Genomic DNA, 26,861 nt, shown 5'->3' on the forward strand with positions numbered 1-26,861 from the left:
AGATGGGGTGTGGGTGGGTGAGCTGAGGCAGAGAGAGAGGACGACCAGGACTGGACCACGTATACCTCCCATGCGCATTTCCTTTCTCGAAGCCTCTAGGGTCCACTGCCCAGTACGTGGCAGCATCATTCATGACAGCGTGACGTTTCTTTAGCCAGGGGTCCAGACCAATGCCCACCAGAGGGCCCTCCCTAGAGAGCTGTGGAGCTGGGCCAAAATCTGAGGGTGACTGAGGGTGGGGCCCAGGTGGGCTGGGCACTTACATGTCTTCCTCTTTGCCTGGCCTGGCAGATGGGTGTAGACATCCAGAAAGTGATTCTGGCCCCGGCTGCCCAGGTTCAAATCCCAGTCCTGCCCTTCCTCATCCCTGCCCTGGTGGAACTGCACCAAATCTTGGTGTTCCCATCTGTAAAATGAGGTGATCATGGCTCCTCTCTTGGGGCTTAACTAAGTCAGTACACCTGAAGGGATTGGAGCAAGCTGCCAAGGAAGTGAGTGCCACGTAGACATTTGTTCTCATGAATGTTGATGAAAAATCTCTGGCTTTTACACTGCAGCTGGCTTCCCATTGACAGGTCCATTATGTTTCCTGCAGTGACAAATATACTCCCCTGGAAAGCTGGTGAGGGTTTGTCTGCTGTTGTAGGTGTACCCCACCCAGGGGGCTGTCTGCTACCTGCCTATCCCATCCTTTCCAGAATTCCTAGTCAAATCTTCGGCACGCAGCGGCCAGGACACCCTGGTTTGGAAAGGGCTGGCTAACCCAGATCGAGAAGGCGGCTTCCCACCCTGGGGTGGTGGGCGAGGCCTGGGGGCCCACTGCCCCCCGCCCTGCCCAGCCTCCTTCATCTGGCTTGTGTAATTTGTTTGCTTTTCTATGTGTAAAGTGACATGAAAATCTGGGCAGCTGTGATCCAGGCCACACAGGGAGGCATCATGTATCAGGGTGACGGCAAAAGTGTGGGCATTCAAATTCTGGCACGGTGACTTCCTTGCTGGGTGACACCAGGTAAGCTAGTATCTCTCTCTGACCTTCGGTGCCCCCTTCTCCAGGTATGAAAACTATGATACGAGCACCAGCCCTCTGGGAAGTGGGTAAGGACTCTGCCCGTCGTGTTCGTTTGCTGCTGAAAGGGTGACCTTTGCTGTACTTCTCTCAGTGCTCTCAGTTTAGGTAAAGCTCTGGCTCAGGGCGAATGCTCCGGAAGTGAGGCTGTCTCAGTGAGCAGGGTGCTCCAGGACCAGCAGGTGAGCAGCAAAAGGTGCAGTGAGAGCAGACCAGGTGCCAGACGGGACTTGTCTCCCAGTCTGTCTGGCCCGGGTTCCCTCACCCTGGGGGGCTTTACTCCATTTCCAGCCAGCTTCCAGGACAGGTACATCAGAGCTGCCCGTCCAAACATCCTCTTCCTTGTCTGGAGACTGGAGGAGCTAAAAATGCATTGCCTTGGTCCTGGGAAAACAAACACGACGCTTCCCTTGTCTTTGTCTACAGGACACGAGGTCCAAGGCTGCGAAGGCAGTGTGGTGGCTGCTCCAGGCTTCCCTAGGCCTGCGGGGGCAGGGGCAGGGGGTCGGGTATCTGTCTGTCTGCCTTCTTGGGGTCTCTCCTGCCTCCCTCACGGCCTCAATGGCCTGAGCCTCAACCAGGGTGGGAGGTGTCTAACAGGACACATGCTGTGGCCTCCCCAGCTGTGGGCTGCTAGCCCTGCCTCTGGAGTTCACCGGTGGGTGTGTGTGGGCACACACGTGTGCAGCTTAGAGTGCTAATAACGCACACAGGGACAACTGATGACACTGCTGGACCGCCTGCTCCTGCTCTCAACACTCAAGATGTCTTAACTCATTTGACTCTGTGAGGCAATTACGATCATCATGCACGTTTTACAGATGAGGAAACCAAGGCTCGGAGAAGTGGGATGACTCGTTGAAGGTGACGAGCTAATACGTGGTAAAGTGGGGCTTTGAACCCAGGCAGTTTTTGCTGGGAAGCCTTGTCTGCTGCCCTTGCTAAGTCTCAGTTTCCTCGTCTGTGAAATGAGCACGCACAATGTAACACTTCCCTCTCCAGGTGATCATGGGGGCAAGGCAACGGCAAAGGCCTTGCCATCAGGGAGGCAGGGGACTGGCCAGTGAGGGGGTCTGGGGGAGCCGATGGCAGCTACAGGGTGCAGGGGCAGAGGACACACTTGGCCATCACTCAGCTCGGGCTGGGGTCTCAGGCCATTTGTGGGCTGGTCTTGGACCGTCCCCAGCTTGACGCTCCAGTTCCTCTTCCATCAAGCCGGGAAAAGCTAACTTGCCTGGCAGAGGTATTTCCAGGGCTCCCTTTGCAGAGCAGGAATACCCAGGACACACCGTTCCCATCCTTCTGGACTTGAGGGCACCTGAGGGTGGGCTTGAATCCAACTCCTCCCCCAGCCCCTGGTCCCCACTCCCATGGTATGAGATGCTTTCAATGGACGAGGGTTTAGCTTGCTCTAAACACAGGCCCCCTCCAGCACCTATTTGAGGGCTTCGGCTGCTCAGTTTTCCACTTGGGTCAGACCTATTTGGGGTGAGGGGGAATGAGAATTACGGGAGTGTGGCCTCCACCTATCATAATTCACTCCCAGCCCTCCTGGAAAGCCTGGTTCCTCAGCGGTCCCAGTGCCAAAGATGGGCTGGGTTCTTCAAGGGGGTGCCCCTCAGATATCTTGTGCACCTCAGTTTAGAGGCTCATGTTCCAAGCTCCCTCCCCAACTTTTTCCACCCTTCAGATGGAAGCAACAGGCCAGGAAGAAACAGGTAAGATGTTGACTCATTTATTTGTTTCTTCAACAGATATTTATTGAGCAACTACTGTACAGCAGGAGCTGAAATGGGTGTAGTCTAGTGCCAGACCCATAAAAGGGCAACGACAATGCCATGGGGCAGGGGGGGTTCCCTGGTGGCTCAGATGGTCAAGAGTCTGCCTGCAACACAGGAAACCTGGGTTCAATCCCTGGGACGGGAAGATCCCTGGAGAAGGAAATGGCTACCCGCTCCAGTACTCTTGCCCGGAGAATCCCATGGACAGAGGAGACTGGTGGGCTACAGTCCATGGGGTCGCAAAGAGTCAGACATAACTAAGTGACTAACACATCCACTTTCAATACTATGGGGGACATGCTGTGGGAACCCAGAGTAAGCACCAAGCCTGAGGGCTTCCTGGAGGAGGTGTTGGTTAAGCCCAGCCTATCAAGAGAAAAAGTAGGAGGTGTTCGTCCCCCTCCCTGCCACGCCCATATTGATATGGTGCTTGCTGCAGGAAAGGGCTCTGCTCAGCATGGCATTCAGGTCCATGTGCCATGTGGTCCCTGCTGCCTCTGCTGTGGTCCCCGTCTTGCCACTTCTAACCAGTGTGCAAAGGCATCTTAGGTTGGAATGATTTATGCCTCCCTAACTCAAGAGGCTGGCGGTCCCAGAGTGCCAGGGCTGGCTCTCCTTCCCGATTCCATTCCCGAGTGTTTCACACAGGGCCTGCATGCAGTGGGTGCCCAACGATGCTGCTCCCAGTAGCCTTCTCCCATCACATCCCCCTTCTGAGGCTGAGCTGTGTGCGCTCCCTTTGTGCTCCTACAGCACTCTGTATTTAAGTCAAAACTCATATTGGTACAGCACTCTCAGTTGGCAAGGTGCTTTTTCAGGGGTTTGTGTGTTTGATTTGGTGTGTTTTGTTTGGTGTTTGTGTGTTTAAAGCTCATCAAAGCCCTGTGTAAGAAGTGCCGTTGCGGTCATCGCCATCACCTGCCGGGACACGGCACAGCGTGGTGGTTTAAGCAAACGTGTGAGCGCAGCAGCCGGATGACCTGAATTCAAGTCCTGACTCCACAGCTATGTGACCTTGAACTCTGTGGTTATGTGACCTTGCTTCACTGACTCCATTTACAAGACAGAAGCAAACATATCTCACTGGAGCACTGAAGATCATATGCAGAGTAATAAGAACACTACCAGCCATAAGGACACCTCAGTCATAACGGTAGCTATTGTCAATTATAAAGAAGGATACAGAAGGTCAAGGTCAAGGTCACCTAGCTGTCCAGTGGAGCAGGGTTTTATCTCTAAGTCTGCAGACTTCAAATCTTGGGTTTGGGGATTATCTTCCCATCTTCCCCACCCCATCCCCCTTGTCACCCTGTCTCCTAATTTATCTGTTCGTGCCTCTGTCTGTCCTTCCACATGGGGCTCTTCCAGAGCAGTATCAGCACCAAGCCGTCTCCCCAGTGCCTGGACGGTGCCTGGCCACGGGGGACTGTGTTGAAGGAATGACGCATTCCATGTACCAGGCATCCTGTTCTGTGCTTCCACATGGATTATCTGTGCCTCCAGACCACTCTATGAAGTAGATAACAATTCTTCTACAACTGTCTTCAGCTCCAATAAAGCACTTATTGGTCTGGATATATGTGAATACTTGTGAATTCATCACACCCAGCCAAGACGACAAATGTTTTCACCCTCCCCCTCCAAAAATGTCCCATGCTTCTTGGAAATCCTTCCCTCCCTCCAATTGTAGATTTCTCTCCAGTTTCGAGATAGGGAAGGAAATCGAGGGACTGAGAAGTTAGACTTTCCAGAGACACTTGGTCAGCAAGTGGCCACGCCAGTATTTGAACCAAGATGACCCGTCCGCGGCCAAGCTGCCTTGGCGGTAATGGGAAGAGGGTGGGAGTGTGTGGCGGTCTGTAGAGACACCCCCCCCCGGGAGGTCCTCCCTCCTCACCGCCCCTGCTCAGGCCCAAGAAGACAATCTAGGAAGAGATGGTCGGTGTGTCTCTCAGAAGGGTGTGTGCACATGTGAGGAGCAGGCTGCCACCCCATAGGGATGTTTGGGTACAAAGGGCAGACGACAAAGACAGCACAAGGAGACCAGATAAAGGTGTCCTCAAGCCAGGAGCCGGGTGATGCGGTGGGCCTGCGGGCCTCATGGTGGGTGCTGGGCTCCGCGTGTGAGCGTGTGACTCTGTGACTGTGACCGTGTGACTGCTGAAGGCAGGGACATAGCAGCTCCAGGAGCTGGGGGGGCGGAAGGCGTTAACCGTATGAATGCTGGCGTGGGGTGGGGGTGGGGGGACCCGGCCTCCAACCTGGGGGCTGAGGGAGGTAGTAAACATCAGGGTGATTGGAGGAGCATGATGGCGGCCCTACAAGGATGCTGCAGGGTTGTGGGGTTTGTGTGACTTTGCAGTTCAACATTTTCAAATTCAGCCAATGCCGTCAGCGCCTGTTGTGTGCCAGGCAACCGGCTAGGAGGAGATGAGCGTATCAGGCTTTTGGCTGCATGGTTCGGGCTGCAGGGTTTGTGTGATCACCTTGTGGCTGGTTTGGGGCTGGGTGCTTTTTGCCCTCTCCAGGCATTAAGTCCTCACAATCCACCCACCCCACTTTGAGGCGAGATGGAGGAGCACAGAGAGGAAGTGACTTGCCCAAGGTGACCCAGCTACTCAGCGCCAGGCAGGATTGCAGAGCCTGAGTGCTTCAGCACCACGCCTGGGCTAGGGCCGCAAACCTCCAGTCTTGGAGGTGCCGCCTTGGAATCCTGCAAGCCAGCGGCTTGGGAGACACCCTGGCCCCCAACCACGTGGGCTAGAAACCAGGCCACAGACACTGCTGAGGGGCCCAGCGTTTGATGGTCCCTAGTTCTCCCTTGCCAGGGACCGGATTCCTGGGCAGAGGGGCGGCGGGGCTTTCGGAGACCCCTAAGTTCCCCCTCCTCGCCTCAGGCCCTCCTGGAGCCTTCCCCACCCTCCCGTTACTGACTCTCGGCCAGAAGAGGAAAAGCTGTCTCCACCCACCTCTCGCACTCTCCCGTCTCCTTTATAAAGGCCGGAACAGCTGAAAGGGTGGCAACTTCTCCTCCTGCCTCCCCGTGCGCCCGCAGCCTCCCCCGCTGCCTCCCCGAGGGCTCCCCTCTGGCCGCCAGCGCCCATCTTTCATTCCCCAGATAGAGATATTTTGCGCGCACACACAGACACACACGCGCAAAAAGGGGAAAAAAAAAAAAAGACAACCCACCCTCCAGCCTCGTTGCAAAGAGAAAGCCGGAGCAGCCGCAGCTCGCAGCCCGCAGAGGACGTCCAGAGCGGCGAGAGGGCGTGCAGACGGACCGACAGACTCGCGCCGCGTCCACCTGTCTGCCGGGCGCGGCCCAGGGCGCAGCGGACACGCCGCGCGCGCGGAGCAGCCGTGCCCGCCGCCCGGGCCCCGCGCCAGGGCGCACACGCTCCGGCCCCCCCCACCCGGCCCGGGCGGGAGTTTGCACCTCTCCCTGCCCGGGTACTCGAGCCGCCGCTGCAGAACCAACTTTGGAAAAAGTTTTTTTGGGGAGACTTTGGCTTTGAGGTGCCCAGCTTTGCACTTTCCGACTTCAGGGACCTTTCCAGAAAATGTTGCAAAAAAGCTAAGCCGGCGGGCAGCGGAAAACGCCTTTAGCCGGCGGAGTGAAGACAACCATCGACTGCCGTGTTCTTTTTCCTCTTGGAGGTTGGAGTCCCCTGGGCGCCCCCACACGGCTAGACGCCTCGGCTGGTTCGCGACGCAGCCCCCCGGCCGTGGATGCTCGCTCGGGCTCGGGATCCGCCCAGGTAGCGGCCTCGGACCCTGGTCCCGCGCCCAGGCCCTCCCCAACCCCCCAACGACGGAGCCCGGGCTGGGGGCGGCGGCGCCCGGGGGCCATGCGGGTGAGCCGTGGCGGCGGCTGCAGCGGCCTGAGCGCCTGATTGCCGCAGACCCGAGCAGAGCCCACCTCCCTCCCCAGCCCCCGCCCCCCACCCTGGCCGCGGGGGCGGCGCGCTCGGTCCACGCGTCCGGGGCCCCGCGGGGCCGGGCCCGGAGTCGGCATGAATCGCTGCTGGGCGCTCTTCCTGTCTCTCTGCTGCTACCTGCGTCTGGTCAGCGCCGAGGTGAGTTGCGACGGCGGCTGGGGCTGCTTCGCTTCATTCATTACCCCATCCCTGCCTCCCGATCGCCCCCTCCTTTCGCTGCAGTGAACTTTGGACCCGTGGGCTTGGCGGCGGGCGTGAGGTGACCTCCGAGGGCTGCGACGCGAGGTCCGGGGGGTGCTAGGCTCTAAGGGGAGGGGGCAGCCGTGGCTTTCTTTTCCCTGGGGGGATCTCAGATCTCCGATCTTTTAAGCGTCATGGGAGGAGGTGTGTGTGGTCCTGTCCCCCACCCCTCCAAGAACCCGAGAATAAGCCCCTTCCTAGCCCAAGCAAGAGGGGTGGGGTGCTGCCTAGGCAGCAGGCAGCGCGTCCTCGCGAGCCCACTTCGGTTAAGCTTAGGTCCTGCCCAGGACCCGGCTTGCCCCGGAGGTGAGAGCTCGCGCACCGGCGGCAGCCACGCCAAGCTTCGGCGGGGGTCTGCGAACTACCCCGGCTCCTCCTCTCGGTCGGGGCGGGTGCCCACCGGGCCGTGCAGGTCTTGCCCGGCCCCAGAGTGCAGTGCCGGAGCCGCTTGCAGTCTTGGGCGCGGTGGGTGCAGAGAGAGGTTTGGGGCACCTGGCCTGAGGGGCGGAATAGGGGCTCGTAGGGAATCCAGCCCCGGCGGCGGTGTGTGCCTGAGGCCGCGCCATACCTGCGCCCGCACCCTGCGAGAGGACGCACCTCTCTTCCCCCGATCGCAGGGTGCGGAACACGCCGCCTCGAAAAGCCCCGCAGCAAGGAAGCTGGGATAGGGAAACGTCTGCGGGAGCTATCAGATCGTACGGGTCCCCCGCACCCCTCCCAGCCTCACGTAGCAGTGAGTTGGCAAGTCTACCCGGAATCCAGGTGGGAAAGGGGGCGGGGCAGGGAGGAGGCGCGAGGTGCCGGGGAGGAGAGGGCGACGGGCCGCGCGCCGCGCCTGGGTCCCGTCCCGCCAACGCTCGGCCGCGGCCGGGAACCCGCACCTCGCCCGCTCCCGGGGGGAGGACCGGCCGCTCTCGGCCTCCGACGAGGCGCAGGAAGGAGGCGGCGGCGGCGAAGGGGTTAAGGTGAAGAGCTCCGAGGCCGCGGCCGGGCCTTGGGCCGCCGCCAGCGCAGGTTGTTTTGACCACGGAGGAGCCGTCGCCGTCTCCTTTTGTTCTCGGGGCTCCTCGAGGGCCGCCGGCCGCCCGCCCTGGGGCCCCGCCCTTCCGCGGCCACCCGCCCCCCCCATCCCCGGCGGCCAGCACCCGGGAGGGAGGACACGGGGCTCGGCCCGACCGCCTGCAGGCCCCTCCCGACGTCCCCTCCTCTCCGCTCCCGCAGCCCCCCGGGCCGCGGCCAGCTGTTGGGGAGGGGGGCGCCGGCCGGCCCCAGCTGCCGCTTGCCTCGCCGCGGGGCCTGGGGGGCTGGGCCCGGTGCCAGGGCGTCCTGGGAACGGCGGCAGCGCCCCCGCCTCTGCTCTCCGCAGCCCACCCCGCCCGGCCCCCCGACTCGCGCTCACTCACCCCACGCATGCACACTCTTGGCCGGAGGCGATGCTGCGCTCCGGCGGGCGGGCGGGTGCGCAGAGCGACGGGCACGCACTACCGCGGCCGGGTCGCGCGCCCGCCGCCGCCGCCACGCCCGTGCACACGCGGGGCACACGCGCGCGCACCGCATACACACGTACGCACGGCCCCCGAACACGCAGCTTCAGCACACGTGCGCGCACACCCACGCACGCACACAGGCACGCAGGGCTCGTACACCCACCCTGTACCAGGTTCCCACCCCCGCGCAACAGGTGGCCCTGGAACCTGGTCACCTCTGCAGCCACCCCATTTCCTTCCTGGGTCCGATGAGGGGATGGAAACAGGAACCCTCCCGTCAGGTCCTGGCTCCACAGCACGCGCTGGTTTTTGCCCGACGCCCCTCGAGCATGACCCCTCTGTAGTTGCTTTTTCAAACCATCCTCAGGTGGCCGAAAAAGATGTTGGTGTGACTGGGAGCGCTGTGATGTCCAGAGCACTTCTCCCTTCACATAGGCCCGGCTTTGACCCTCCATCCAAGACTGAGGGCCCTGAACCGCTGAGGGGGTTTCCCACCCCTGCCGGCTCAGTCGTCTTTCCCTCCCCAGCCGGCTCTGTCGTCTTTCCCTCCCCAGCCGGCTCTGGGGAGGCTGGGTGACAGCTGGAAAAGGCCTCTCCAGGCCTGCCCTTTCCATTTCCAGCTTCATCCAGCACCTCCTCCTCCTGTTCCACAACTCCATGGGGGTGTGTGCTTGGTGCGGAGGCTCTGGCCAGGAAGCTGGTGCCTCTCTCCTCACTTGAATCACAGCATCCTTGAACGTGGTCTTCAGGAACTCACGGTTGTGTCGTGCTTTGCAGTTTATGAAGCACTTTCCTGCAGAGCCTGCGTAAGCCTCAGGAGGCTCTGAGGGAGGAGACCTAAAGGGAAAAGGGAAAACCTAGTGACATGGGAGCCAATCCAGGAGGGCTTCCTGGTGGAGGTGGCCTTGAGGTTGGTCCTGTCCGCTGTATGCCAGCAGTTGGGAAGGAAGGGTAGGGAGCTCTGAGGTGGGGCCTGGTTGAGGGTCGGCTGAAGTCCATAAGGTCTCATCTCCATTAGCTGAGCTGGCTTCCGGGAGGGTGACACTCATTGTCATGTGATGCCTCTGGCCTCAGCACCCTTCTGCCGAGAAGAAGTAAAGGGCCCACAGACCTTCATCACCCAGCTTCTTTCTTATTTGCTAATGGCCTTACTTAGTGGGAGACTGACTTGCTGGAATCTCCCAACCCTAGAAGTGTCTGCAAGCTTAGGATCAAACAGAATTTGAAGGCTCTGGTCCAAGACCCGAACTGTGTGTGTGTGTGTAAGAGAGAGAGAGAGATTGATTCAGCAGAAGTAGTAAAGAAATACTTGCCATGGGCCCCCTAAGACCCTCTCAGAATCTTCCCTCATCCCCCCCTTCTCCATTGAAGTACCCCTTCTAGTGCAGTTACCTTCATTTTCTGATTTATTTAGTTGTTTCTTACCCATTTTTCCTCACTGGAGTGTAAACTCCACTAGAGAGCTTTTGTCTTGGTCACCACTGTCTCCCCTGCTTAGAATGGTGCCTGGCCATGATGGATAATCTGTAAATATTTGTGGAGAGGACAGTGAATCCTTGAAGGGGGAGGGAAGGACCGGACATGTATCTCAGGCTTGCTAAGTGCTTTATAAACACGGCCTCATTCCGTCCTCACCCAGGGCAGCCCAGTACAGCTCTCCTGCTCTCCAGCAGACATCTTCGAGTCCCCCTGCACCATTCCCCAGTCTTGAGAGACAAGCATGTCTTTCTTTTCCGTGTCTTGGGACTTAGACTGCCAAGATTGGACAGAGGGGAAGAAACAGAAGGAAAGTGAGATCACAAATAGTTCTGGGTGTTTTGAGCTGGGCCTCAGTTTCCACCATCTAAAAGCACGCGTGAGAGAGGGAAGACTAGATTAGCTCAGAGTTTCTCAAGAGCAGCAGAATTACCTGGTCTCTTGAAAATGCAGATTCCTGGGACCCACTGGATGCTGGGAGTTGGGATCAGGGTGGTGGTCGTGGCTGGGGGCAGTGATTGCAGTGGACTGCCAGGATTGTAACTGCTGCTCTGGCCTCTCTCTTCCCAGTCTAACAGTTTTTCTGCTGGAAGGAGAGGAGGGAGCCCACTGGGGGGGGTGGGGGGGGGTGCTGGGCTAACCGTAATAAGGATGGGGGAGAGGGAGGGTCCCAGGAGCAATAGGGCAGGGAAATGCTGGTGGGAAAGGCTGGTTCTAAAAGGCTTCTATGGTCTGCCCAGAGAAGGCTTCTTCAAAGGGCTTGGCTTTGGCATCGAATCTAAATCAGGCCTGAGACTCTCAGGCAGGCGGGTGCTCTGAGGCCTTCTTCCTCTGCCAGCCACTGACAACGCCCCTGGTTGCTTGGGCCAAGCCCTGGTCGTCTCCCACAGCGGAACTTCAGGCAGCCTGGGGAGTGTGTATCTGTGTGCGCGCTGAGGCCCAGGCAGAGGGTGGGGTCCAAGCCCCTTTAATCTGCCAGCCTGGCTGGGAGCAGGTAATTCACCTGGCCTCAGCCAGCTTGTGCCCTTCCTACCTCTGCAGCTGGCATTGGGGGTGGGGTGGGGTGGGGTGGGGAGGAGAGGAGGCTGTTTGCTTTGGCTCCCTAGGAGGCTGGCTGTGCCCCAGCTGCCTTCTCTCGCCACGCCCTCGCCCTGCCAGGAACCCCAGGCCTGAGATCTGGGGCAGCTTTATCAGGGTGCCAGGCCTCCTTTCCCATTTCCGAAGGGGAGCTTCCCACCTTAAGGAGGTTTCTAGAACCTGTGCTCAGGAAACCCAGACTCTGGACTACTCACCCTCCCACACCACGAGGAGACTCTGACCCCCGGCAGGTGCCCCGAGTCCCCCCCAGGGCATCGCATCCTGGAGCTGACCACAAGGCGAAATGTCCCCACCTCTCAACCACCCCCAGCCCCGGAAGGGGCTCACCCACCAGCCTACAGGGCCCCCCGGCAAGTGCCAGTGTGGGGCTCAGGTGTCATTTCCTGTGGTTCGCACAGTCACATATCTCCCCTGGGTGGGCAGCTTTCCACCCACCCACTGTTATCCTCAAAAATGTCCTGCACTGTGGCCCCACGCATGCGTGCTACTCACTGCTGCCCTCAAGGAGCCGCACAGAAGAAATGGACGCGGACCACAGCGGGGCTCATTAACTACCCATCAATCTGTTGGCTGCTCTGCTAGGTCTGATTCTACCTCCCAATAACCCCCGCGAGGTATTGTGAGCTCCATTTAAAAGATAAAGAAGCTGAGGTTTTAGGTTGTTAAAAGACTTAACTCCGGGACTTCCCTGGTGATCCAGTGGTTAAGACTGTTCTTTCACTGCAGGGGGCATGGGTTTGAACCCTGGTGGGGAAACTAAGATCCAGTATGCCACAAGGCCAACAAATAAATAAATAAAATACTTACTCCAAGAACCCAGGTTTCCGTGACAGCTGAAGCCTTTGCCTTTTTGTCTACTACAGAGCTTCTCCGTCTCTGCACTGTGCATGTTTGGGGCCACAGAATCCTGTATTGTGGAGGCTGTCCTGTGCATAGAAGGATGTTTAGCAGCTGCACTGGCCTCCACCTACTTGATACCAGCAGCATTCCTCTATTTGTAACCACCAAAAATGCCTCCAGACATGGCCAGTGTCCCCTGGAGGCCCACTCGCCCCTGATTGAGAACCACCGCTCATGACACACACAGGGTAGGGAGCCGACAGCAACCGAGGAGCACCTCCGTGGTGTTGGGAGAGGGGGCTCTGCTCTGCCTCTTAGGAGTCGTGTAGACTTGTAGCTGTTTACTTCATTTTTCTGAGCCTCAGCTTCCTCATCTGGAAGATGGGAATAAAAGCAGCACCAGCCTCTTGGGTTTGGTCATTGATACAGCATTTAGTTCAGTGCCTGCCTTGTGGTTAGCACTTCATAGACATTAGCTGTGGTGTTAGTATCAAATCCAGGAGCTCTCAGGGCATTCTGGGCATCTGGTGGCCAAATTACAGAAAGCACATGCAGGAATCACCTCTCTGCTTAGGAAAAAAGTAGACTCTTTAGGAGGCAGGGTGCTTGGGGAGTGGTCCTCCTGGTGGATGGGGTGGGAGAATCATGCAGAAGGGAACCCCAGAGAGAGGGGGAGAGTCCTTCATGCATTTTACCAGCATTTATTGAGCGCCTACTGTGTGCTTCTCCCACTTCCCCAGTCTCTCTCTCAGGCTGGGAGGTTTGCTTCCATGAGATGGCATCTTCTTGGCATCATTAGCCGAGTCAGGAGCATCTGCTAGGCTGGTTTGGGGACCTGCCTGCTCTGCCATCGCTGGCAGCTGCAGCCGGTGCTCTAGGGGGCAAGGAGATCTTGATATGAGTGCTATGTGCCATTCGGGCCTGGGCGTTGGGCCCCTCTCCTGGGGAATTATGAATCATTACTCCACAAGAAGCCGAGGAGACCTGGCTGGGTACCCCACCCTTGGCTTCCCTCTCCTGCTTCTCTAGCCACCCCCAGGCAGGATGAGAACTGAATCAAGTGTCTTCAACCCCTTCTATTCATAGATGAGAGCCAGGACCAGAGAGGGGCGGTGGCCAACCTGAGTTCACGGGACGGTCAGTAGCTGTGGAGGGGGAATCCAGCTCTTTGGACTACTCACTCTGAGACAGACAGAACCCTCAGGCGGCATGGCCTGCTTTGGGCTTCACTGGAGATCAGCCCGTGCTTTCCCTTGCACGAAGTGGGTCCTGTGTTCACATCTGGAGACCAACAAAGGCGTGGTCTCTCTGGGTGGGAGGAGGCAGGGCAGGCTGGAGATGGGAAAAGCAAGTGCAGGCCAACCGAGTTGATATCCTTTCCATCTCACACGCGTATCATCTGGTTTCCCGGCTGTGCAGTCGTGGACCCGAGCTTCCAGCCAGGCTTAACTGCTAGACCTTCATGCTTCTCTCCCGACAGCCCTAGGCACCGGGCAGGATTATACACTCCACGTTCAAATGAAGCAACTGAGCTCAAGGCTCTTAAGGAATTTGCTTTAAAAGCATGGCCGTGCTCCATCCTGGGTCTTCTGGTTCCAGGGCTGACTCCAGTGGCCAGGGCTGCAAGTGATGAGGAAATGGAGCTTTGGGGGAGGCTAAAACCTCATCAATCACCAGGCTCCTAACAAACCTTTCTGGGAGCATCCCTGGGACTGGCCACAAGGCAGGATGACCTCCTTCACCTGTCAGGCAGGGAGAAGGCAGCTCTTTCTCAAGACGGCCTGTGCAGAACCCCTTAGCACTCCAGTCCTTGGAACGTAGGGAACTAGCTGGAGCAGGAGCACCTCTCGTCTTAATCTGGGGAAACTGAGGTGGGAATTGTATAACCTAAGGTCAGGCAGTAGTAAGCCTGGTCTGCTGATGCCCTCCCTGGGGCTCCTCGCACAAGACAGGGCCCTTCTGTGTGCTTGCACGTGCACGTGCGTGTGTTGTCTGCAGGGATGTGAGTTCGGACCTGCAGCCGATCTTGCGCAGAGCATCATCTTTGCCCAGAGATGCTGATGGTCAGAGTCTGCTTTTCAGCCTCTGTTCTGCCATCACCTCTTTCTTAAGACCTTTGCCGTCAGCCCCTCAGGTCTCCTTGGACCGTGGGGGACGTGGCCATGACCTTCCTATGAGGGCTGCTGTCATGTTATTGTGGGACCTGTGATTTCCCTGGAGGAAGCCCAGCTTCAAACAGGGCCTGTTAAAGTGCTTATTAAGTTTCAAGTGTTTTTGGTGGCAGGCCAGAGGGCTCTAAAAATAGGGTTTGGTTGGGCATGGGGCACGGGTGAACTTTCAGGTTTCCTGGCCATAGCTGAGGATTCCCTTCTCTCCTCTTCTGAGTGAGAGACTAAACAGATAAGACAAGTACATGTGGCCTCCTGAGACCATCCAGCTCTTCAAGCACTTATTAAACACCTTGTATACCCAGGAGGCTGGGAGTACGGGCTCTGCCATCATAAAGACTTAGATTTGAATGCAGCTTCTGCTGATAATCAGCTATAGGACTCTGACAAAGGATGTCACCTTTTTGAGCCTCTTTTTTTTTTTGAGTTTTTTTTCTTTTTAACTTATTTATTTTAATTGGAGGATAATTACTTTACATATTGTGATGGGTTTTGCCATCCATTGACATGAATCAGCCATGGGAGCCACTGCTTTTCCATCTGTCCAGTGGGGATAATTCGATCTCCCATGACAAATGCTGTCTGCCTTTAGCTGTCAGGTGTGGAGGGGAAGCAGAGAGAAATCAGATTGTTGGAGCCTCCGGAACCTGTAGTGTGATGGGGAGACAGGTGTGTGTGTGTGTGTGTATGTTAGTCGCTCAATCATGTCTGGCTCTTTGCGACCCCATGGACTCTAGTCCACCTGGCTCCTCTGTCTATGGAATTCTCCAGGCAAGAATATGGATTTCAAGGGGAAACAGATACATACGGTCAAATCTAACTTTAAAGCAAGCTGGGGTCTGTTTGGGGTGAGGGACACAGATCTGAGCTGGGTCTTAGAGACTTGGTCCCAGGGTTCTGTGCTCCTGGTTGTCCAGCCTGGAATCTGCCCTCACCCCACCCCACAGGCCTTCATCCTGGCTGTCCACTTGCCCTTGGCCAAGGGGCCCTGCGGGAACTTCCCATGGGAGGGAGTGTGTGTGTGCTGGGAGGAAGAGGGCCATGGCTGGAAAGCCCTGGCTCTCAGCTCACTTGGCCCCTCGTCTTTGCCTGGCAGGGAGACCCCATTCCCGAGGAGCTCTACAAGATGCTGAGTGACCACTCCATCCGTTCCTTCGATGACCTCCAGCGCCTGCTGCATGGAGACTCCGTAGGTAAATTGAATCCTCACCCAGTGCTCTGGCCCTTCGCTGAGTCCTGGGGAGCTGCAAGGGGCCGGGCAAGGACACGCCCTCTTCCTTGACATCCAGAGGACCAGAGGCCCGTGGCTGCCTGGGAGGGCTTGGCCACACCTGTCCAGGGCAGGCCTGAGTAGGCGGGAGGTTGCTACCTGGGACGTGGGGCATGGCAAACGAAGCTGGTACATGTGGCTGGTACATGTGGCTCTGGCGGGGGTGCAGAGGACGGGTTCCCAAGAGGAGGGGGCGGGGAGAAGGTGCCCAGGGCATCTGCTGAATGTCTATCCAGGTGTAGACTCAACCAGGGAGGATGGGGCGGGAGGAGCCATCTCCCTGCCCCTCTGGCCGAGGGCCCAGTCTCCCAAGGTCTCCTGGGGACACCTGGCTTGGACCAATGGGCAGCCCTGCCCATGCCCAAGAGCGCTCCCAGCGCATGGGCACGTGCTTGGTGGCACACACGTGGCGGGGCTGACGGGCTGGGTCGGGAATGTATTTATAAACGCTGTCTTCAGAGCAAATTCCTTTCTATTCTAACCTCTGGCCTGTTCCCTGGAGCCCTGGTCGGCACCCCCCCTGCACCCCCAGCTCCCCTTCCCTCTGGGGTTTTGTCTCTTTGTCACTTTGTAATCCTTGCCCAGACTGCTATCTACGGGGGACAGCATTTCCTGCCTTTGTTTCCTCTCCCCGTTGGGCCCCTGGCTCCCTCTCAAAAGCATTCTCGGGCCCTTTCAAACCCGCCTATGCCGGGGGCTGGCGAGGCACGCGGGAGGGGGACCCAGCTGGGCCCACCTATTGTTCACCAGGCCCCCCACCCCACGTCTCCCACACCCCTCACCCCATGCCCGACTGGCCAGCCCTGGTCAACACAATGGGGCAACTGCCAAATTTAGCCTTTCTGCTGTTTCTTTCCAAGGCCCTTGGCCCCCACCCTCGGGCAGCCCCTACGTACCCCTGGTGGGGGTCGGGATCTCCGAGATGAACCTTTCAATAGTGGGCCTGTTTCAAGGCAACCATGTGGCTATTTTTTTCCTAATCAACTTAACCTTTCCACAAAGCACATCTTTTCCCCATCTCATCCCCACCAGGGACATTCCAGAGATGGTAGAGAAAGGAAGGGAGTGAGAAGGACAGACAGACGCGCTGACGCAGGAGCAGCAGATTAGACGGAAAGGCACCAGTTAGGGCACGGTCTCCTCTGAACAGGACCCCCCGGGAGCCTGCACGGATGAGCGGGGAGCTTTGTCTTGGGCAGGGCCAGTGGGCTGGGGAGACAGAGGAAAAGAGATGAGGTGCTGTGTGAAGTGGGCAGGAGCTTGTCCTCCATGTCCTCGTGGTTTATTTGCTGACCCTTGAACCATCGGAGAGGTAGAAGGGGCTGCCCACAATTCAGCATGGAGCTCCGAGTCCTCTGCAGCCCTCACTTCCTGCAGCGGCTTCCGGCTGCCATTGCTAGAGAGAGAGATGCCTTCAAGGCATGCTGATGACACCGAGGTGAGGGCCGCACAGGCTCGAGAAGGGAGCTGTGGTTTGTGACTTTAGGAGTAAATGGACAGCTGAGGGCAGACACGGGGCACAAGGTTAGAGGGAGAGATATAAACACAGTGAAAGACTGGGGCCTAGAGAGAGACTCGTGCCTGAAAGGGGGCAGGGCACGGGCGCCCCTACCCCAGCAGACCTGGCTCTCCACCCTCTCTCGGTCTTTGGCCCCCACCCCCACCCCTCGCCTTCCCTCTCTCTCTCCCGCCCAACTGCGCCATTGTCCGGGGCTCTGGAGGGGCTGTGTCCAGGGCATGCTGGTCCCCCCTGGGGATGCTGGGAATTTCTCCATTCAGCACTTCCTGTGGGAACGCTGGGCGGAGGGGCACTGGAAACTGGCCTTCAGAGCTCTGGGTCCTCACCCTGCCCTGGAGGCCAAGGAGGGTTCTCTTACAGTAGCAAAGGGGATGGGTTATTTTTAACTCCATTGACATGGGTTCTGTCCAAATATGTGGTGGAAGGGCCGGGAGTGGGGCTGACGATCCCTTGGCGATGCAGTCAAGGGCCCCGCCACCCTCTGAGCCCTGCGGCTACCCTGGCGTTTGTTTGCCTGGCGGGGCCCCTCCTCAGAGATAGGACCCTCGGGTGTACAGGGAGCCAGAAGGGGACACTATTCCCCGGAGCGGTGGTGGTCCAGTGGGGGTGGGGGAGGGGAGCAATCCTCCCACCTGTCCTGGAATCCCCATCAGATTCCGGCCTTGGTCCGGCAGTTCTCAGTGTGTCTGACCTCCTCCTACAGATGAAGACGGGGCTGAATTGGACCTGAATTTGACCCGGTCCCATTCTGGAGGCGAGCTCGAGAGCTTATCCCGTGGGAGAAGGAGCCTAGGTAAGACTGAGGGTGATGGCCCCTCAAAGGTGGGAGCTGGGGACAGAGAACTGGGGACATGGCCAGCCAAGGCTGGAGGGCCGGCTTCTTCGTCCTGACGCTTGAGAAGGCGTGGAGCTAAAAGTGTGTAGCCATCCTTAAATACCCTCTATCCAGGAGATGAGTCATCATTCTCCCCTCCCCCAACACACACTCTTTTCTCGGTATAGTTCTTTCAAACCCTCATTTGTTCATTAGTTCCACCAGGGAGGCAGATATTATTGACCTCATTTTACAGAGTTGAAAACTGGAGCCCAGAGAGGGTGAAGAAGCAGCCTGAGGTCACACAGCCAGCAAGGGGTGATGCGCATCAGGCAAAGGAGGATATAGGTCACTGGGTCCCACAGCAGCATTTTTAGGGAGGCAGGTGCCCATTCCAAGCCCCTCCTCCTCACTGTCTGCCTACGGTCCCCAAATGCTGTAGACTGAGGCTGGGGCCCTGCCATATAAGAATCAAGTGGCCTGGGTTTCCTTCCTTACTCTGTGAATTTGGGCAGCTAACTTAGCTCTCAGAGCCTCAGTCCCTCTGTATGTGAATGACAGATGGCGGTTGCCCCAGCACTGACTGTCAGTCTGCTGCAGGCCAAGTTTCACTCCCATTACTTGTTCAACTGGCAAGTGCAGGGTAGGCAGAGTTATTGTCCCATTTCACAGATGGGGAAACTGAGGCTTGAAAAAAGCAACAAGATAAGACTATATTACAGTGTAAACAGCAATGTAAGGTAATACACAAGTAAGGGCCACATACTGGGCAAACTTATAAATGTGTGAAATCGTAGAATAAAATGGTGGAGGAACTGACATGTAGCACAGATCAGCACTCTCAGAACGATCTAACTTGACCCTTATAGTGGTTCTAGGGTGTAGATCTCCTCAACCCCATTTTGGAGATGGGGAAACTGAGCTCTCGAGCCCATCAGCAGCCTGCCCGAGGCCCATGGCTGGTAACCTTCCAACCCGGGGTTGCAGGAGGTGGGACGGGCCTTGCCTGCTTCTGAAGGCGAGCAGTCCTACAAGGGCTCGGCCCTGGGCTTTTCTACCGGCCAGGGGGCCTCTGGACAGGTCCACCCCCGCTGAAGGAGGTCCCTGCTCCTTCCAGGTTCCCCGACGGTCGCCGCAGAGCCAGCCGTGATTGCGGAGTGCAAGACGCGCACGGAGGTGTTTGAGATCTCGCGGCGCCTCATAGACCGCACCAATGCTAACTTCCTGGTGTGGCCACCCTGCGTGGAGGTGCAGCGCTGCTCCGGCTGCTGCAACAACCGCAACGTGCAGTGCCGCCCCACGCAGGTGCAGGATCGGAAGGTGCAGGTGCGCAGCCCTCGCCCAGCCCGGAATGGGGTTGGGGGCGGGTGCAGAGGCCTTCCCGGAGGGCTCCTGGGGTCTGTCCAGAGAAGGCCGACAGGCGTGGGGAGGCCCCCCAGGCTGGGGTGATCATGGCCACAGACAAGCCCCCAGGTGGATAAAATCGCCAAATGTTCCTGCAACAGACAGGTGCCTAACATACCGGACACTCAGGATCTTCTGAGCAGCTGTTCAGCTTTCCCCAAAGCTCTCCCCTATACAGGGATCTCCATTTTCTTTCTTCCACACAGAGAAGGGCTCATAGGTGCCCCAGCATTTTTAGCACCCACTTATCTCCCTTCAACAAGTCATGTCTTCACCAAGGGGGGCACAGAAGACCCCGCTCTCCAGGCAGCAGGCCCTGCAAGAGCTGGGGCAGCCCCTAGCAGAGAGTCAGAAGGCTGAAGCCTGCCCCTTTGCTGGAAAGATTGGGTATACACTGTGATTCAAGGGAAATTTTAGAGCAGAAGCCGTCCTTGGAGCTCCGCAGGGCAGGGCAGGGCCAGAGAAGTCTCTGATTCACGTGGAAAGGTTTCCGCACCCCTCTGGCCAGCCTTGCCACACAGCAGCTGCTGGGTGGACGGCACACCTCCCCAGGGCCCAGGACCGACAGGTGACCCCTATCTCCTCTTGCCAAGTGTTCTGCCTCCTCACCATGCTCCCCGCCCCTGTGGTCAGCCACGGCCTTTTCTTATGTCCCCCTTCTATTTCAAGTCTGGGCCCTGGGCCCGAGATGGCCAATGTCACTCTCCACCCCGGCGTCCACCGCCATGATATCTCCTGTCCCCAGCCCTGCCAACTCTATGGATGGACACCTGACAGCTGACCTCCCCCTTCCCGCCTCCCTCCTGGATAAAGCCTCCCCCTGCTTCCTTCCAGACAACCATCTCCCCGCCTCTGCCGCAGCCCCTGACCTTGGCTGGCGCTCAGGGAATGAGGATACCACAGGCCCCACATTCAACCCGGAAATGCCTTTCTCCCTCTCTGGGGGATCCTAAGGGGACTGCCGGAGGCCAGGTGGGGAGGGCTTGTTTTGATGGAAAAGCTATGAGGGCAGAGGGCAAAGTCCTGCCATTGTTCGGGCTGAAGCGCCTGCCCTGCCGCCCTCTGGGCTTTCGAGGAAAGATGACCTCAGGGGATACTGAGCAGGCAGGCGGCTCCCTCGGGCCCCTGCCCATGTGGTCCCCTTCAGAGGCACTTTGGGGGTTCTGTCCTCCAGGTGAAAAAGATTGAGATCGTGCGGAAGAAGAAGATCTTTAAGAAGGCCACCGTCACCTTGGTGGACCACCTGGCGTGCAGGTGTGAGACGGTGGTGGCTCGAGCCGTGACCCGAACCCCGGGGAGTTCCCAGGAGCAGCGAGGTAACTGCTCATCCAAGGTCTGCCTCTCATTGCTCAGCCCCGCAGCCCCCTTCTCCTATGGCAGCTGCTGGGGACACTCAGGGAGAATTGGATCAGGCACGCCCCTGGTTAAATTCACCTGAAGCTTTTCATAGCGCTGACAACAGTCCAGAGTCCTCCCCTGCCTGAGAGGGCTTATGCGAGTATGTAGCCCCCAGCTGGCGCTCTGTCCTTGTTTCCAACCAATGCCCCTCACTTATGCCAGCCCAGCCAGGGTGGTCTTATTGAGTGGCCAGCTAAGTTTCTGCCTCAGGGCCTTTGCACATGTCCGTCTGGGTGAAATTCACATCTCCTAGCTCTTCCCAAGCCTAGCTCCTATTCCTCACTTGGGTCTAAGGTCAGACGTCACCTCCTTCTAGAGGTCTGCTGGCCTCCCCGTCCAGGGCAGCCCCCCTCCCTGTCTTGCTACCACAGCCCCCTGCTTTGTTTATGAGTGCATGAAACGGTGGGAGGAACCATGACCTGGATAAGAGAACACCCCATGCATATATCATATCCAGATATTTGACAACTTGTCCTGGAAATGAAAAATCAAATTAATTCCTTGTAGCCTTCCCCCCCCACCCTTTTTTTCCCTTGTAGCCTTGATGAAGGAATTAGGGGCAGTGGGGGAAAATCACCAGAGAGATTTTAACTACATGTACTTCCCCGATGGCACTATTGGTAAAGAACCTCCTGCATGCAGGAGACATAAGAGATGCAGGTTCAATCCCTGGATCAGGAAGATCCCCTGGAGAAGGAAATGGCAACCCACTCCAGTATTCTTGCCTGGAGAATCCCATGGACAGAGGAGCCTGGCGGGCGACAGTCCGTGGGGTCAAAAGAGTTGGATAGACCAAAATGACTAAGCATGCATGCATGCAGTTTGACTTGAATTGAAATGGACTAAAAAATGATCTGGTCCAGTTGCCTCCTCTACATTATATGGAAGAGATGCCTGAGGCCTAGATAGGCCGAGGTCTTGCCCAAGGCCACACAGCCAGTTTCAGATAGGGGCATAACTAGAATTCAGGTATTCTGTTTTGTTCTTGGCTCTTCTCTCACTCTGACAGCTGTCACTGGCTCATTTCTTCTTTTTAAGTATTTAAAAATTTTAGAGCTAGAGATGACCTTACAAGTCCCTCCTTCTGTGTTACTAATAGGGCTGCTGGAGCACAGAGAGGTTAAGGGACTTAATGAGGGTTGCACAGCAGCAAAATTGAGCCTGGAACCCAGGTCTTGGAACGTCTAGTTTGGGGTTCTTTTGACTGTATTGTGCTATCTTTTCTTCCTCAGAGAAAAGTAAGGATTATATGAGACTCATTAAGTTAATAGGATTGTTGTTCAGTCACTGAGTTGTGTCTGCCTCTTTGCAACCCCAAGGAAGCACACTGGGTTTCCCTGTCCTTCATTATCTCCCGGAGTTTGCTCAAATTCATGTTCTTTGAGTTGGTAATACTATCTAACCATCTTATCCTCTGCTGTCCCCTTCTCCTTTTGCCTTCAATCTTTCCCAGCATCAGGGCCTTTTCCAGCGGGTCGGCTCTTCACATTAAGTATTGGAGCTTCAGCATCACTGAAGCTGAAGTGAACATGTGAACAGCATCACACGTTCCAGTGAACATTCAGGGTTGATTTCCTTTAGGATTGACTGGTTTGATGTCCTTGCAGTCCAAGGAACTCTCAAGTCTTCTTCAGCACCACAATTTGAAAGCATCAATTCTTTGGCACTCAGCCTCCTTTATGGTCCAGCTCTCACATCCGTACATGACTACTGGAAAAAACCATAGCTTTGACTATACGGACTCTTGTCAGCAAAGTGATGTCTCTGATTTTTAATATGATGTCTAGGTTTGTCATAGCTTTCCTTCCAAGGAGCAAGCAAGCGTCTTTTAATTTCATGGCTGCAGTCACCATCCACAGAAATTTTGGAGCCCAGGAAAATAAAATTTGTCATTGCTTCCACTTTTTCCTGTTCTATTTGCCATGAAGTGATGAGACCGAATGCCATGATCTTAGTTTTTTGAATGTTGAGTTTCAAGCCAGTTTTTTCACTCTCTTTCACAGTCATCAAGAGTCTTTTTAGTTCCTCTTCAATTTCTGCCATTAGAGTGGTGTCATCCACATATCTGAGGTTGTTGATGTTTCTCCTGGCAATAGTATTAGATAAGCATTAAAAAAAAAAAATCCATGCAAGTGACTGTTTTGATTTTCAGTAACTTTCTTTGGTTAGGGGGCAGGACAATCTCACTGTCATTTCTTACTAACAAGCTCCCTGAAGGCAGAGCCATGTCAGCCTCTTCCTCCTGCTCTCAGAGCCGAGCTGAGGCAGGGATGCCCTGGGAAAGGGCGATAATTTGACAGCTTCAAACTGACGTGCTGTACATTACTTGTAGAGTAACTATGGAGAGTGCTTTCTATTCAGGAAAAATTATATTCTTCTTTATGTTTAGAATGGGGTTCTCTTCCCTGCCTTTGTCTCATAGGATTTTCTAAACCAGTTTCTTAGGAGGCATGTTCAGCCACTTGCTATGTAGGTCTTGCCATTTTAGCTTCAGCACTTTGGCCCTGGGGGACAGTTCAGCTGGCAGTATGGCTCATGTGATGGTCAGTGTCAGGCCTCCTGGGCTCAAATCTCTGCTCTGTCACTTATGAGCTGAGTGATGACCTTGAACTTGCTCAGGCTTTGCCCAACCTAGTGTCCTGCTGATGGCTCGGTCTCTGGCCCTTCAGTGGCCACCCTGGGCAGCCTCCCTCAAGAAGGATCTGAGACCCACCTGAGTCCCTAAATTTCGCATTTGCTGCAGTGGGATAAGTGCCTCATGGGGACTTGTGTCTGTGAGGTGGAAGGTCAAGTGTTGGCCCCCAGAGAGCTGGATGAGCCAAGGGGGAAACTCCGAAGGCTCCCAGGAAGAGGTGGGCCTTGAGCTTGGCAGAGAAAACTTTCATTTCCAGGCTGTCTTCCTAGCAGCCCAGGAGGAAGAGAGATAGAAGTGAAGTGCTAACCTTGGTCAAGACTTTTAGGCACAGTGATTTACAGTCCAGTGATTGAAAGCATGGATTCCAGAGGCAGATCCCTGGGTTAAAATTCCAGACTTTCTGTCTCGGTTTCTTCATCTGTTAACTATTCACATCTCTGTCTGCTGTGAGGAGGAAAAGGCTTAGAACTTTGCCAGGTGCATGGTAAGTGTTAGCTAAGGGTTTCTGGTGATTTCCACGCATTATTTCCTAACCCTAGGAGGCCAGGGCAGCTGTTCTGTTTTAAAGGTATGGGAACTTAGGCAGAGAGTGTGCATGGCTTTGCTCAAAGCTTCCAGCTAACTCCTGGCAGAGCCCAGTTCGGATGCCGGTGGTCTGGCCCACCTTGCTGTGCTGGTGGTGAGGGCCAGGTAGACCACAGTTGCAGTGGGGGAGAGGACCAGGTCCCTGGTGGGAGGTGTGCTTATGCTCAAAGCCTAGTGGCTTCCGCATCCCATGACCGACCAGAAGGGGCTGAAGTGGGTAGGAGGAAACCTCAGTAGGAGGTCAAACTGGGGAAGAAAGAAACAAGTGAATGAGAGCAGCTGCTGTTTTTGCTGATCACTTCTTCTCTAAACTTAGTGGCTTAAGACAATGGCCATTTTCTGTTCTCTGGTCTGTGGGTTGCCTGGGCTCAGCTGGGTGGGCCTGCTGGCATCTCTTACGGTTGCAGTCAGTTATCTGGAGGCTGCACTGGGACGGCTGGGCCTCTGTCCCTCTGTCCCTCTCCCTGAAGTCCGGGGCTTCTCCTCACCCCATGGCCTCCACGATGGGATCCCCAGCAGGGGAACCAGACTTCTTATGTGGAGGCACAGGGTTCCCCAAAGTGCAAAGGTGGGAGCTGCCAGGCCTTCTTGAGGCTCATGTCTGAACCTGGCCAGTACCAGTCTGCCTCCTTATATTGGTTAACGAGGTCAAGTCCAGGCCAGGTTCAAGGGCATGGAAACAAGAGCCAGTGTCGGTGGGATAATGACAAATAAATTGAGGCCAGAACTCATCTGTTCCTCTCTGTGTTGGCCAGCATACTATTCCTTCCACTAGTCCTATGAAGTGGACAGTGTATTATCCCCATTTCACAGATGGGGAAGCAGAGGCGTAAAATGGCTCAGTCATTGTTCCTCAGGTGCAGCTGGTGAGCAGTGGAGTTGGGATCCAAACCTGGAAGGTCTGGTCCCAGACTCCCCTCCCCTTAGCCTGCAGGATCTGAAGAGGTCTGTGGCAGGCCTTGGTCAAGGGGGCATTGACATGCCCCGACCTCAGCCGGTCTCATCCACCTGCTAACCAGACCTTTCTTTCTCTCAAGCAGCCAGGACACCCCAAACTCGGGTAACCATTCGGACGGTGCGAGTCCGCCGGCCCCCCAAGGGGAAGCACCGGAAGTTCAAGCACACGCATGACAAGACGGCACTGAAGGAGACCCTCGGAGCCTAGGGGCATCTGCAGGAGAGTGTGGGCAGGTGAGGGCCAGCACTCTGCTCCTTCTCCCCGGCCTGGGCTTGGGCTGAGGCAGGGGTGAGGGGGAGAAACAGTTCCCCTACAAAATCCAGGCTCTAAGCCGTGATCCCCTCTTGCCAGTTATCAGTCGAGTTTTTTCACGGGGCAGGTTGGGTAAGGGGCTGGGGGAGGCCCTGACCCAGCTGTGTCCCAGTACATCTTAAAGGAATTGGAAGGTCTAAACCTCATACTTCCCAGTCCTAAGTGCTGCTGGAAATCAGAGACAGCTGGTCAACCCTGCCCCTGGTTGCCTGTGAGTGTGGGATGGAGCCCCAGGCTGTCTCTGACCCCCATGTCCCTCTGCTTGGCCTACAGGGTTATTTAATATGGTATTTGCTGTATTGCCCCCATGGGGTCCTTGGAGTGATTATATTGTTCCCCTCGTCCGTCTGTCTCGATGCCTGATTCGGACGGCCAATGGTGCTTCCCCCACCCCTCCACGCGTCTGTCCACCCTTCCACCAGTGGGTCTTCCCTCAGTGGCCTCCAGCGTCTTGCCAAGAAGCTCGAGAAGGAAACGAAGGACTTGGACTCCATCGCTGTCTTCCTCTCCTGACCTGGCAAAAATGGGATAGAAGTGCAAGAGAGACTGATGGGGTCGCTGTTGGGAGAAAGGGGCTTCCTTCCCCAGTGCTGTGGACTGGCCTGAAACCCTGCGCGTGGGCCTGAGGACCTCTCAGCATGGCCCACCTGGTCCCCGGACCCCCAGCCAGCTCTGATGCGAGCACCCCCAGGCCGGCCAGGGTGCTTATACTCCTGTGGCTGAGACCACGTGGGGAGCATAGACTGGAGAGAATTCCTCCTGCGGTGCCCAGGCCCGGTCGTCTCCCCTTGGTCACCTCTGCTCACAGTGGCTTCTTTTCATTTAATATGTTTGAATTATTGGAAGACGTGGACTCCTCTGGGCAGGTGTGGCCAGAGCACCAGGCAGTCAAGTGCTCTCTCAGACGGGTTAGGGATGAAGTTTGCTTCGAAGGTGGATGTAGGTGGTGACCCGGGCATCCACCGCCTCCTTCCACTTCCCACCCCAGTTCACTGTTTCCCATTTCATCTCTCTACCTCCATCCTGTGTCTCCTCCCTTATCTGTGCCACCAAGGGGCTCTTGGACCCCATATTGAAGCCCCAGATAACCCCAGTCACTGTTCTGTAGGACAGAAAACCAGGGGCCAGAGGGCAGCAGGGTGCCTGCCCATCGTATCCCAGGCCAGCCAAGACTGCCATGTAAGGTTGTACAGGGTGTGCACTGCACAAGGGCACTGCATGTGGGGATCACAGTTCACACACACCATAGACGTGGTCAATTTGTGTATTTATTATGACAATTTTTTGGCAAATGGAGGGATTCTTTTCCTAATTGACACGAAGGTTCTGTGTGGACTGGCTGTGTCTATGACCCAGCCCACGATTTGGAGTGGTCAGACAGGAGTAAGCCCTTGGTGAGGGGCACGGAGGCAGCATTTGTCCATGTGGCCTCCATTACCCCAAGTCCTCAGCTCAAGCAGTCTTCCCTTCAGGCAGGTGTGAAAAGCCCAAGAGAATGTCTCCAAGGGACGGGGCAACCCTGCTCCATGCCCCTGCTCACGCCCCTCCTCTTAGATCCTTTTGAGTTCCGGATCTGGTGGCTCCTCCCAGGAAACCAGCTCTTGGGCTGGGAGTGGGGGAGAAAAGGGAAAAGATCCCCAGGGCCCCCTAGGGGTGGGGTCTGACCTCCCACCTCCCTATCCACCTTCTTCTGCACTTTCCCCTCTTCCCTGCTGTCTCCCAAATCTGCTTTCTTCAGTTTGTAAAGTCGGTGATTATATTTTTGGGGGCTTTCCTTTTATTTTTTAAAATTTATTTATATTCCGTATTTAAAGTTGTAAAAAAAAAAAATAACCACAAAACAAAACCAAATGAATCCGCCCGAGATCTGTC

The 26,861-nt window shown here is 56.4% G+C and overlaps 2 protein-coding genes across 6 annotated transcripts in view; one reads left to right on the forward strand and one right to left on the reverse strand.

Moving 5' to 3' along the window:
* LOC113892211 overlaps positions 1-10,590 on the reverse strand; it is a 60,061-nt gene extending 49,471 nt beyond the window's left edge. Inside the window, exon 1 of one of the 2 annotated variants that reach the window (XM_027540744.1) lies at positions 8,429-10,590. In XM_027540744.1, the coding sequence (XP_027396545.1) occupies positions 8,429-9,171 (743 nt within the window). In that variant the 5' untranslated portion in view covers positions 9,172-10,590. The remainder of the gene's footprint in view (positions 1-8,428) is intronic. The other variant, XM_027540743.1, reaches the window with a different exon arrangement.
* PDGFB (platelet derived growth factor subunit B) lies at positions 5,538-26,861 on the forward strand. Of its 4 annotated transcripts, none has more exons than XM_027540747.1 (7): positions 5,538-6,923; positions 15,191-15,287; positions 17,587-17,676; positions 18,815-19,023; positions 20,276-20,417; positions 24,757-24,910; positions 25,412-26,861. In XM_027540747.1, the coding sequence occupies exons 1-6, from the start codon at positions 6,861-6,863 to the stop codon at positions 24,882-24,884; spliced, it is 729 nt and encodes a 242-aa protein (XP_027396548.1). In that variant the 5' UTR covers positions 5,538-6,860; the 3' UTR covers positions 24,885-24,910; positions 25,412-26,861. The 4 variants fall into 4 exon arrangements, with proteins under 4 accessions (XP_027396548.1, XP_027396547.1, XP_027396549.1 ...); XM_027540746.1 differs by having other exon boundaries at positions 5,539-6,923; positions 25,263-26,861; XM_027540748.1 differs by having other exon boundaries at positions 5,541-6,923; positions 24,760-24,910; positions 25,263-26,861.

Source organism: Bos indicus x Bos taurus, chromosome 5 (genome assembly GCF_003369695.1).
Source record: "Bos indicus x Bos taurus breed Angus x Brahman F1 hybrid chromosome 5, Bos_hybrid_MaternalHap_v2.0, whole genome shotgun sequence".
NCBI classification, from domain to species: Eukaryota; Metazoa; Chordata; class Mammalia; order Artiodactyla; family Bovidae; genus Bos; species Bos indicus x Bos taurus.